The 12,369-nt window shown below is 41.2% G+C and overlaps 1 protein-coding gene across 3 annotated transcripts in view; it reads left to right on the forward strand.

Annotated features, from left to right (window-relative positions):
- The window catches only part of LOC129714210 (WD repeat-containing protein 7), a 546,583-nt gene that overhangs the window by 415,544 nt on the left and 118,670 nt on the right, over window positions 1–12,369 (forward strand). For all 3 annotated transcript variants that reach the window (XM_055663773.1, XM_055663850.1, XM_055663908.1), the window contains one exon: window positions 10,551–10,668. In XM_055663773.1, the coding sequence (XP_055519748.1) occupies window positions 10,551–10,668 (118 nt within the window). The remainder of the gene's footprint in view (window positions 1–10,550; window positions 10,669–12,369) is intronic.

The raw sequence follows: 12,369 nt of genomic DNA on the forward strand, positions 1-12,369 counted from the left end.
TTTCACGGGTCCTCATACAGAAGTCAATGCGACAGGCCAGTAGTCATTAGGACCAGTAATCCTTACCTTTTGGGGTACAGGGACAATAATGGAGAGTTTGTAGCAGGCAGGGACAGTACAGGTTTGAAAGCACTGGTTGAAAATGTCTGTGCAGACTGGTGCCAGTTGTTCGGCCCAGAGCTGGTGCGTAGAAGGGGAAACATTAAACCATATAACCATATAAAACCATATAACAATTACAGCACGGAAACAGGCCATCTCGACCCTTCTATTCCGTGCCGAACACATAATCTCCCCTAGTCCCATATACCTGCGCTCAGACCATAACCCTCCATTCCCTTCCCATCCATATAACAACCCAATTTATTTTTAAATGATAAAAACTAACCTGCCTCCACCACCTTCACTGGAGCTCAGCTCATTCCACACAGCTACCACTCTCTGAGTAAAGAAAATTAATTTCCCCTTCTATGGGATCCCAAATGTCTTTAAATCGCCATTTTTTTTCCCGCGTTTACTTGCCTGGCCTCACAACGGGTAAGTTTCCTTTTATTTTACAAACGCCTCCACGGGTCCTCTATTCACTTTATTAACTAACTTAATTTCAGCCGTCAACGGCACAACTTTGAACGCGGCCGCGGCGCATGCTCAGTTTGGTGGAATATTGTGTTGGGGGAGCGAGCCCGACGGGTCCGCACTTGGTCTAGTTTAAAACTAATATTCTTAATTCTATACCCATCCTCACTGATATCAAGACCAGATTTTCGTGCCTAAGTAAATGTCAGAACTACCAGTGAATTCAACAATTGAAATAGATCAGTTAATTCTGCATGAAATTGAAATAACATGCCGGTATTTTCTTTGTAGCTGTTTGCATTTTTATTAGATTTTAAATGAATTCATTTTTTTCTGAACTTTGTTTAATGTCTTCAGCATATGTCAATGAATAATATAATCCAAAAAGCCTAGAGAATTGCACTTTGAAATATCCTTGTGAATCCAAGAACAATTGTCAAACACAATCCAACTGCAAAAAGAAAACATGAATGAAAATTGTTTTACACTTAGTCTCTATAGTTTAAAAACATCCAGAATTTGTTGCACATTAATTATTTGAAGTAGCTACTTTCATTTCTACATGCATTCAGAAACCAAGTAAAGGGAAAAGGAGATTTAAGTAATGTAAATTTGCAATCAAAAGAACAGTTGTTTAAAATGTAATCAGTAGGTTAAATGAGATTCGTGAAGGGTCTGGTGTGTTTGCAATTCAGAAATGTGGAGTAATTTTAAAAACTTGCTTTTTCCAACATGAGCAAGAAATATTATGGGGCCTGTAACTGAATGGTAAATTAATTTTTATTGTAATCATTAAATGTTACAAGAGGCCAGTTAATCTCTGCCTTTGGTTTTCTCCATGTGAATCAATTAGTACAACACCACTGTCCTCTAAGTCTTCCCCTAAGTCTGTAAATATTCCTCTGTTTTAAGCAACTAATTCCTCTTTTAAATAATTTATTACTTGTACTTCCACAATTCAAATGTCCTTTGTGTAAAGAATATTTTATCTCCCCTTCAGTTCTTTGTTTGTGATTGTCTTAAATATGTTACCTCTTTCAAAAATGGACACAATGTTTTTTATTGTGACTGGTTGATGCAGAATGACAGGTGGAAATAGAAGCTGATTGTGAATGGGATGAACAAATGGATTTAACTGTAAAATATAGGGGTTATATTTCATTGGTATTAATTAATGTGTTTAACACAAATACAAATTAAGATGTTGTCTAATGTGTTAATTGTGCATGTCAACTAAACACAAACTGCAGCTGAAAAAATGCCTTCTTGTTGCATTTAAACAATTTAATCCTGATCGCATTGTAATCAATAACTGGCAGAGGTAGCAATAGGTTGGATGGAACATGCTGCCCATATGCAGTGTACTGTGCTCTGCTGCAGAACAGAACAAGGCTTTGAGAAATACACAATGACAGTGCGATAGTTACCCTGGTCCTACAGCTCTCTGGTTCAAAATGAGCTGTTTGCAGCTGAGAATAAAATTATCTGCCAACTGCTCTATGGCAGTACGGCTGTGCTATGCTATGCTCATCTTGTTCCTGGTTAGTCAGTAGGGTGGAGCTGAGCCCGGAATGGAGATCAGGTTTGCAGTGGCAGGGACAAGGAGCAGGGTGAAAGCTGCCTCTCATTACAATACTAACCTGCTGGAGAGGAAGACAGTGGCCAACAATAACTTTGGGTAACAGGCACTCAACTGTTGCGTGTTGCTATGAGACATACTGAGATTTGGGAGTCCCTGTTAAACATGGTCTATTATTCTATCCTGTGAAGGTTGCAGGCTATTTGGCAAGAAAAGCATTACACACCAGATTTCTCACATCTTATCAAAACCCAATACAAGGCACAACCCAATGGGTTAAATATTAAATATATATGATCCCTGTTCATTTTAAATTCGCAGGATACTAAAACAAAGAGTACAACAGCAGTGATCAAACTATTACCCCAAACATTCTGCTGTCCTATTAGTCTCTTGCCCACATATTTAAACCCCCCAAAAAATCGGTTGCAGCTTGACTCACAATGGTTAGAAATTCGATTTTAATCTCAGCAGCTACTTGGAAAGAGAAAGAGGAGGAATTCTCTGCAGCTCATTTTGGCACGTCAGCTGTCATCCGCTGGGGTGCGACCCTTTCGGCTGCAGCCACCAGCGGCCATTGGCAGCCAGCCATGCGCGGGATCTAGCTGAAGGCAAACATCAACTTTATGGTGTCGAACCCCAGCCTGAGAAAGTGGCACCGGCAGCTATCTAGCTAACTATCCACTAGGGGCGCCGCATTGATGGCAGCCTCTGCCTACAGTCTGCCCGTTTTTTCTATCTTTTTTTATTTTAGTCTATCTTAACAGTTTGTTTTGGAGGTATGTGGGGGAAGGGGGTAGGGTAAGGGGGAAACCATTTCTCAGTCACTTCCTGGCGAGGATGCAAGTATTCTGCGAGTCACGTCCTCGCCCCCCTCCATGTGGCCTACCAACTGGATTGGCGCGGCCTTTCCTGCCGGGGACCTGGGACCCGACCAGAGCTTCAGCAGCGGCAGCGCAGTGCTGGATTCATCGCGGAGCAGGCGATGCCTCCCTGGATCGCCGTTTGAAGCTCCGGAATGTTGGGCCTGCTGCTTCAACACCACGGAGCTGTGATTCGTGGGGCTTCCAGTGCATGCGGCGCTGACTTCGGCAACGTGGAGTCCTGGGATCTCTTTGCCGGGGGCTGCCGGCGTGGGTCTCCGCCCGGTGCGGCCTGTGAACTTCGGGAGCCGCAGACTCCGGTAGGAAGTGGCCGATTCGGAGCTCCAAGCCGGTCCGACGTCAGAGTTCCATCATTCCTGCGAGCAGGCCTGAACATCAGGCCACCCGTAGACTGCGGAGGGCTCGGGAGTGTTCGGGAGGCCCCGACCACGGGTGAACATCAAAGATCATCAGAGGAGGATGACTGAACCTTTTGTGCCTTCCCTCAATGGGAAACTTTGATTCTGTTAACTAACAATGGCTACACCAGTGAGGGTCTTTCGGGACAGGCTCCTTTGCATTAGATCCCAGTTCCAGTGTTCATGCAACCACAACTTCAGAGTGACTCGAGTTCCTCCTGTTTTGTCTGTCTGTCCATTTTCAGTTGCTCTTAAGTAGATGAAAATCTGCAGGAAGGGTTGATCACGAAGATAAGATAGTGGGAAAAGGCTTGATATTATTTCAAAGGTAATTTATACCTTCAACATTGAAACAAGGCAACAGATAGATTTTCTGTAGCATTTCAGCTGAAAGATGACGTATCTATCAATGCAATGTCCTCTCAGTCCAGTATTACCATGACAACTGTATCTAGAATTATGTTTTTCCCCAACAATCTGACTTAGGTACTGGAGTCATAGGGGTGTACAGCATGGAAACGGGCCCTTTAGCTCATCTTGTTCATGCTGACCAAGCTGAGATAGATCCACATACCTGCGCCTAGCCTATATCTTTCTAAACCTTTCCTGTCCAGTTGCTTCATACTTTCCACATTTATGGCCACGTTTTGAGATGAGAAGGCTCCACAGGGAAAAAATCTAATTTTCTCACCGTGATTTGGTCAGTGCCACCAAGGAGAGGCTGCGTAGTGTATTTTAAAGATGCTCCAATATGTATTCATTTTGAGGAGAATGTATTCTGTTGCATTCCCAATTAGAAACCAACGACGGGTCCAATCAAACTCATTGAGTACTACTTTAACCAACATATGTACTTTCATACATACATCACCCATGAGGTGAACTGTGTTAAATGGCTCACTGCTTGAGAGAATAGTGGCCACTCATTATATTTTATAACATAACTAGACTAAGTGGGACCCGTTGGGTCCCAACATCACACGGGAGGGCTGGTCCCCCAACGCAATATTCCACCTCTCCACCAATTCCAGTATTGGTGGCCGGTGGGGGGCTTTCTGGAGCGCTAGTATGGGTGTTGTGGGCTGAAGGGACTGGTTTCCAGAGAGCAAGTATGGACATTGTGGGCCTGTTGTGCTGGCAGCTCACTCACTCACGGCTGGTGGGCTGGCAGTTGACGCATGGCTATTCCTTGAAATTCCTATTCATTTCAAGCAGGGTACAAGGCCACCAAATTCCAGTGCAGTTTCTTACCATTGAAGCAGGGTGCAAGGCCACTAAAGACAACGAGTCGTGACCTCTACTCCTCCCTTGCAGAGACTGAGCCACGCCCACACTTCTGGGTTTTATAGTCCCTCCCCCCTTCCCACCAGAAGGGGCGTGGCCTTCATGGCGTAATAGACCCAACATTTTTTAAACACTACTAACTCTTTCATTTTTCTTTGATGGGAAAAATCCTCGGCACCTGATCAGCAGAGGGGGACAGAGTAAGATGGCCAAAAATCACAGTAGCGTTATTTCTAAAATCAATATAAAACACAAACAGGAAGTGGTCAAGATTAGGCTTTTAATTATCTCGAAGGCAACTTTAATCAAGGCAACTTTAATCAGGCAAGGCAACTTTAATTAGGCAAGGCAACTTTAATTAGGCAATACCGCTTTAGCATTTCTAAACCAAACGCAACACAGCTTTAGCATTTCCAAACCAAAGGCAACACAGTTTTAGCATTTCCAAACTACATTTTCAAACCACATTAAGGGCACGGACAGGTCAGTAAAACTACTCACAGTTTAGTATACATGTGTTCAGTGTTATTCACAGCTCAGACTTAGAGACGTGACCCTCTCGCTACCCCATCTTGCAGAGATTGACTGAGGCATTCACACTTCCGGGTTTTATAGTCCCTCCGGAAGGGGCTTGGCCTTCAGGAGAGCGAATCTCAACATTTTTTAAACGCTTTATTAACACATTTTTAAAATCTTTTATTTTTCATTGATGGGAAAAATCCTCTTGTCCTGCGCAGCGGAGGGGGCCTCTGAATAACATGGCCAAAAATCGCAGCCGTAAGTGGCAGTGTTTTTTCTAAAATCAATATACAGAACAACAGGAAGTGGTCAAGATCAGACTTTTAGCAATATAGATATTTGACGTATTGCCTGCCGTCTGGTCGCCCCATTATAGGAAGAATGTGTAAGCTTTGGAATGGGTGCGGATTAGGTTTGCCAGAATGATGCCTGGATTAGAGCATATCATCAGATTTGAATTGTTTTCTCTGGAATGTTGGAGGTTACGGGGAGACCTGATAGCAGTATATTAAATTACGAGAGGTATAGATGGGGTAGACAGTCAGAACCTATTCCCCAGGATGGAAATATCAAATGCCAGAGAGCGTAGCTTTAAGGTGAAAGAGGCAATGTTTAAGGGAGATGTGTGGGGCAAGTTGTTTACAGAAAGGTTTGTGCCCGGATCACACTGGATTAAGGTAGATATGATAGTGGTATTTAAGAGACTTTTGGATGAAGCATGAAGCATGTGGATGTGCAAGGAATGGAAAGATATGGATTATGTGCAGGGAGATATGGGTTGGTCTTGGCATTACATTCTGTACAGGCATTGTGGCCAAAAAGCTGTTCCTATGCTGTTCTACGTTCTTTGATCCAATTCTAACTTTTATTCTTTTTCATATATAATCTGTTGGTTTCCCATTTATGTAAAACACGTGTATGGGATACTGCGCAGAACATATTTATGCAAGAATGTATGTGTGTAGGTATAAATGGCTGTGTGTCAAAATGTACTTTTTTTTTTTTCATTTGCATGATGCACAAATATAAGCCAGTATACAGTGAATTTCTGATTATCTCCCCATTGTTCTGAAATCCCAATTGAACATAGCACAGCACAGGAACAGGTCCATCAACACATGATGTCTGTGCTGACACAATGCCCATTTAAACTGCAGATGTGTCGCTGCAAGGCGTGTATCCCTCAATTTCCCGTCTGTTCTTCTGTCTGTCTAATTACCTCTTAAACGTTGCTATTGTATGTGCTTCCAATACTTCCCCTGGCTGTCTGTTCTGGACACCTGTCAATTTCTGTGTAAAAAAAAATCTTGCCACGTAAATTTCCTTTAAACTCGACCCCTCTCATCTTGTCCGGTTGGAGAAAACCCAACCTCCAATGGTCAGACAAATCAATCCAAGTATGTCCAATCTCTTCCTTTAACTAACGCTCTCTAGTTTAGAAATACAGCGTGGAAACGTGCTCTTCGGCCCACGGATTATAGCGATTCCATGTTCACTAGTTCTCGTCCCAACCCTCAGTAGTCAAGCTGTGGTGTGCAAGCAATCTGGAAGCTATTATCAATGCATTTACCAAATTATATGAGTGGGTGAGCCTTACGCTTATTAAGTCAAGACAAAGCTACTCTACCTTGTCTCCATTGTACCACATTCCTCTTTGGCAATAAGTGTTCCATCAGGGCCTGGATTGTTTTTAGTGTTAATATGTGTGAAATGTTTTAAATTTCATGTGCGATGCTCCGGTATTCCCTGGGAAACGTTTTTTCATTTTGCACTGTACAACTGTTGCTTGCAAGATGACAATAAAGGTTGATTGATTGATTGTTCATTCTGGGACTCTGAAAAAGTGTGGACAGTACCCATAAAAAGGGTAGTTTCAAGTTCAGGCATCAGGACATAGAAGCCGGCATCAGCAGAAAAATGATAACTACCTTGGAATCTAACATTCTGCCCTCTCAGGTACCTCCCAACCCATCCGTAGAAGAGTTTATATTCTAGACATTGGCCGCATCAATCAACTGAGTACCTGTGAAACCCAGTATGGAAGTAAAGGGGCTGTCCCACTTGGGCGACCTAATCCGTGAGTCCAGAAGAGTGACTTCGATCTTCAAGCTTGAGGGCACTCGCTGGGAAAACTTCGATCTGGATTGACCGTCCGTGTTGAAGCCGCGAACTGAATCGACCGACCACGCGCGCTCACACGCACACGCACACACACACACACACACACACACACACACACACACACGCACACGCACACACACTCACACACACGCACACACACACACACACACCGAAGGCGGGGGCCAGGGAAAGCGGGAGAGCGCTGTCTGAAATTCACACCCACGATGAAGAAGTAGGTAAAACGGCTGCACAGTAACAGTAAGTCCTTTAGAGGAGGGGGGGGGAGAGAAGAGACAAGGCAAGAGAAAGAGGGGAGAAGCAATGGAGACACTTTTAAGAAGTATAATAAAGTTTAGCGGGCATTTAACCTACCGGTAGGGCTGCCTTGGTCCGGAAAACTCCAATGAGCCAATCAAAATGCCCGGTCAACGAAGGAGATTGCCTACGGCTGCCCTCGACTGCCTGTAACTAAATAGCGACCCCACTCCACTGCACTACAAGTTAAAAAGACCTATGCCGACCAAACTTTACTCGCGGAAAATTTTTCAACATGCTAAAAAAAATTCCGCGACCTAGCTGAGGCCACAAGTATTCGGGAACTTCCCTCGAGCATGAAGGATAGTTCCAGCGACCTCATAGGACCTCCTAGGACCACATGTTGACCATGCTGTGAGTTTGAAGGTCGAAGACACTCTTCTAAACTTGCAGATTAGGTCCTCTAAGTGGGACTGCCCCTTAAGTCATCATTGCTGATAACAGTGCTAATGATGCATAGGAATTAGTGGTTGTATTGATATTGAATTATTATTGTTATGAATATTGAAATTCAGCATAAAACCTTATTTCTGTGCAAATCAGTCAAATCAAATAGAACCAATCCACACCCAAGTATAATAGGTGGTGCAAAGGCAAAAGTACCAGAGCAGTATATAGTGTTGTGACATTATAGTGTTAGAGAAATTACAAATAAAAAAACTTCCAAGTTCCCCAATTGTCAATATTTGAAAGAGTCAATCTACTTTACCTTTAATAATTTTAAGTTGCTGAGTATTTCCATTATAGTTTATTTGCACCAACATTTGGACACATTTTAAGATATTTTTTAATGAAAGGTTGAAATAACACTTTATTTTCACGCCCAACTCAAATCATTATGTTTAATATAAAATCCTGTGGATAATGGGTTGGTATTTAAATGAAGGATATTATTTGTGAACAGATGAATTCTGCAAAAGTACCATACTGGTGTTTTATCTGTTACCAAGTTCAAAAATCTACCCAGCTATTCAGTATTTTATGCTGTATTTCCAAAAAAGGACAGTGGGAGGTATCCTTTGAAAATGCTTTTAGCATAGGCTACAAATCAATGACATGCAGCTTAGTAGAGATATCCTGGACGTGTTAGTGAACAGTTTCTTAATAGCAAGCGGATAAAAGCAGATCATTTTTAATTTACTGCTCCCACGCGCACTCAGGAAACCTGTTCTTTAGATTATTTTAGAAATCACTTGTTTAATTCTTTCAATAAAGGAAATGAGTGTTGATGCTTTAGCATGCGTGTTATGATGTGTATTATTAATACTGGAGCTGGTACAGAAACAAAAACCTAACATTAAATTATCTTTTAATTCCTTATGCAGAATAGAAAATGCCAATGCGTTTTATGTACTTTAATTTATAAGTTAAATTTGAAAATTATTTGAGTTGTTTTTGCTCTTATTATTTTTTGCTTTGCTCTTATTAGAAAACATTTTTAATAAACAGAAATTTAATTCATAAAATATGTTGATTTTCTATCCACCAGTGAAAGCCATTTGTGAAGTCTCTTTACAGTTTAATTATTGCCATAGTGTAATACGTTAACATTTCGTTTATATGTGATACCAAATAAAGTTGATTTTATAAAAAGAAGATAGACACAAAACGCTGGAGTAACTCCGGAGCATCTCCGAGGAGAAGGAATAGGTTATGTTTTGGGTCGAGACCCTTCTTTAGTCTTATAAAAATATGGTCTCCATTTATTGAATTTTTAAAAAAGTAAACTGGTTTAACACAGAATTAAAGTCATAACTTGAGTTTAGGGTTGGATGAACAACTATACTCAATATCTCCCGGATCTATCTCCACAATCTTTATATGTGTAATCTCTTTTCTTTCTCGCTTTCTTTCTTTTTATTAGTTTATAGTTTCTCTTATCTTTCTTTCTTTATTTCTTTTCTTTAAAACAAAACTTTGAAGTTATGTAAGAATTCTGTAACATATTTGTCATTTATTACTATTTGTACAAATGCTTTTAATAAACATAATTTAAAAAAAAAATGTATGTGTGTATATATATATGTATATATGTATGTATATATGTGTGTGTATATATATATATATACTAGACCAAGTGCAGACCCGTTGGGTCTGTTCCCCCAACGTGCGGTTGTGGGGGGGGGGAGGCGGCATGCCCTCGGCACACATATGGTGGAGGGGGGCTCTGAGCAAGGTGGCCAAAAATGACGGCCATAGGTGGCAGCGTTCTCTCGGAAATCGCAGCACAGATGGCCAAAACCAGTCAAGAACAGACTTTTAGTAATATAGATAAATAGACCCATTCTGCAAGCGTTTTAGAACCACTAAGGACACTTACATTTGAGTAGACATGTGTTCAGTGTTATTCACAGCTCAGAGAAACGTGACCCTCTGCCTTCCTCCAGCTTGCAGACACTGATTGAGGCACACCACTTCCTGGTTTTATAGTCCCTCCACCCTGCCGCCAGTAGGGGCAGCAGAGAGAATGGGGAATTTTGTAAAATCATTAATATCTCTGTCATTTTTCATCGACGGGAAAAATCCTCGGCACACATGCGGCGGAGGGGGGCTCTGAGCAAGGTGGCCAAAAATGACGGCCGTAGGTGGTGGCATTCTCTCGGAAATCGCAGCACAGATGGCCAAAACCAGTCAAGAACAGACTTTTAGTAATATAGATAGATAGATATGCTCAGTTTATATTTTATGTGGTCAAATGTCCCAAGCTCCTCAACAGATTTATCAAATAAAATTTGATGGAGTGCTCATATGAGAATCTTTTCAAAGTTTGAATAATTCCGATGATCTTTATGGATGATTATAAACTGCTAATCTTTTCAGTGTGTGATTCTCAATGTGTTTTTCCCCTCTTCCCCCATGTTTGATCCTGTTCAGCATTACAGTGGGACTGCCACTCAACCCAGCAGCTGACTCCGCCCGCTCATCACGTCACGCTCTTTCACTCATCGCCACAGCCAGACCACCAGCCTTCATTACTACCATTGCTCGTGAGGTGAGTCATTGGGCACTGTCACGGCAATCTACAATTTTAGAGAGCAAATAACATTGGGCGACATGCTGACCCAGCGGTAGAGTAGCTGCCTTACAGCGCCAGAGACCCGGTTTTCGATCCTGACGGGTGCTGTCAGCACGGAGTTTATACATTCTCCCCGTGACCACGTGGGTTTTCTCCTGCTGGTCTGGTTTCCGTCCATACTCCAAAGACTTGCAGGTTTGAACGTTAATTGGCATGGTATAAATCTAAATTGCCCCTAATGTGTGTAGGATAGTGTTAATGTGTGGGAATCACTGGTCGGTGCGGACTCTGTGGGCCGAATGGTCTGTTTTCACACAGTATTTCTAAACTAAACACATATTTATGCCACTGTCGTTTATGTTGATCTCAGACAACAGAGGTCCCAGCTCTGATCTCTGTAAGTCTCTGCAGATCACAGTATTCCAACCAGAATAACACCCTTCCACCCCAAATCCTCTCTCTTCTATGAGTAAGCCAGTTCTGAATCCAAACAACCAAGTAACCATGAATCCCATGCATTTTAATCTTCTGGATCACCCTAACATCAGAGAGTTAATCAGTTGTCTTACTAAAATCCAGGTAAATAACATCCACTGTTCTACCCTGATCAATCACTTTTGTCACTTCCTCAAAAAGTTGCTCGTTACGAAGACATGACCTGCACCAGACAAACCCATGTTGACTGTCCCTAATTATCCCATTCTCTTCCAAATGCGAGTAAATAGTATACTGTCCAATTGTTATTATGTTCCCACTTCAGTGCAAACTTTAAAAGTTGTCTTGGAAAAGCATGTTTCTGCAATTCAGCAATGTAGAAAACATTCTACCTGAAATAATTTTGGTTGACGAAAATTGTTTATATGAATTTTAAAAATACTTTAATATTACTTTAACGACCAGAGAAAATGAAACCTAATCACGTTGATGAAGTTATCTTGGGATTTGTAGTTTGTATTTGTGTTTATGGACTGGTTGGTGTAAGGGAAATGGATCGAAGCAATTTTTTTTAATGTCTAAACTTATTATAGTATATGAAAAATAGGTTGGTGTATAAAATTCTAGGTAGGTGTTTTGATTCTAAAGTTGATAGAAAGGAAATAATAATGATTTAATTTCAGAAGGAAATAATGGCATATTTCCTTCAAGAATACAACCTGACAAAAAAATTACATTGTTTTTTTTTGAAATTCACACCATTGACTGCTGTATATTTTCAGTTTGTTCCCAATCTGTATAAATTTTTCAACCATGGACTGAAAAAAACTTATTTTTTGAATTCAATTATCTTGTTTAATTTGAATTATTTAACTTGTTTTTGTATAAAACATTGTTTTTGAAAACAATGTCATATTTGTTAATGACATTTTTGTGATTCTGCTGTTTTCCCCATGACCCTCCCTAACCATCACACTTTTTGCAATGTCTTTCTTCATATTTCTTTGCTTTGATTTTGCCGAATGAAATAACCTTCTTTGTTCTGCTTTTACGTATCCAGTTGTAGGCAGACCTGCTTTTTACGAATCATTGTGGTTCTATCCCCTGAGAGTTAATGAATTTCATAGCCTGCCTGTGAATTAAGTTTGCGAGAACAATTGACAACTCATTGAAAGTTGCCAGTGAAACCTTGGTGACAGTAGACAATATTGAATTGGGGTGGAAAGGTGCTGATGACATTAT

Source organism: Leucoraja erinacea, chromosome 1 (assembly GCF_028641065.1).
Source record: "Leucoraja erinacea ecotype New England chromosome 1, Leri_hhj_1, whole genome shotgun sequence".
Taxonomy (NCBI): domain Eukaryota; kingdom Metazoa; phylum Chordata; class Chondrichthyes; order Rajiformes; family Rajidae; genus Leucoraja; species Leucoraja erinaceus.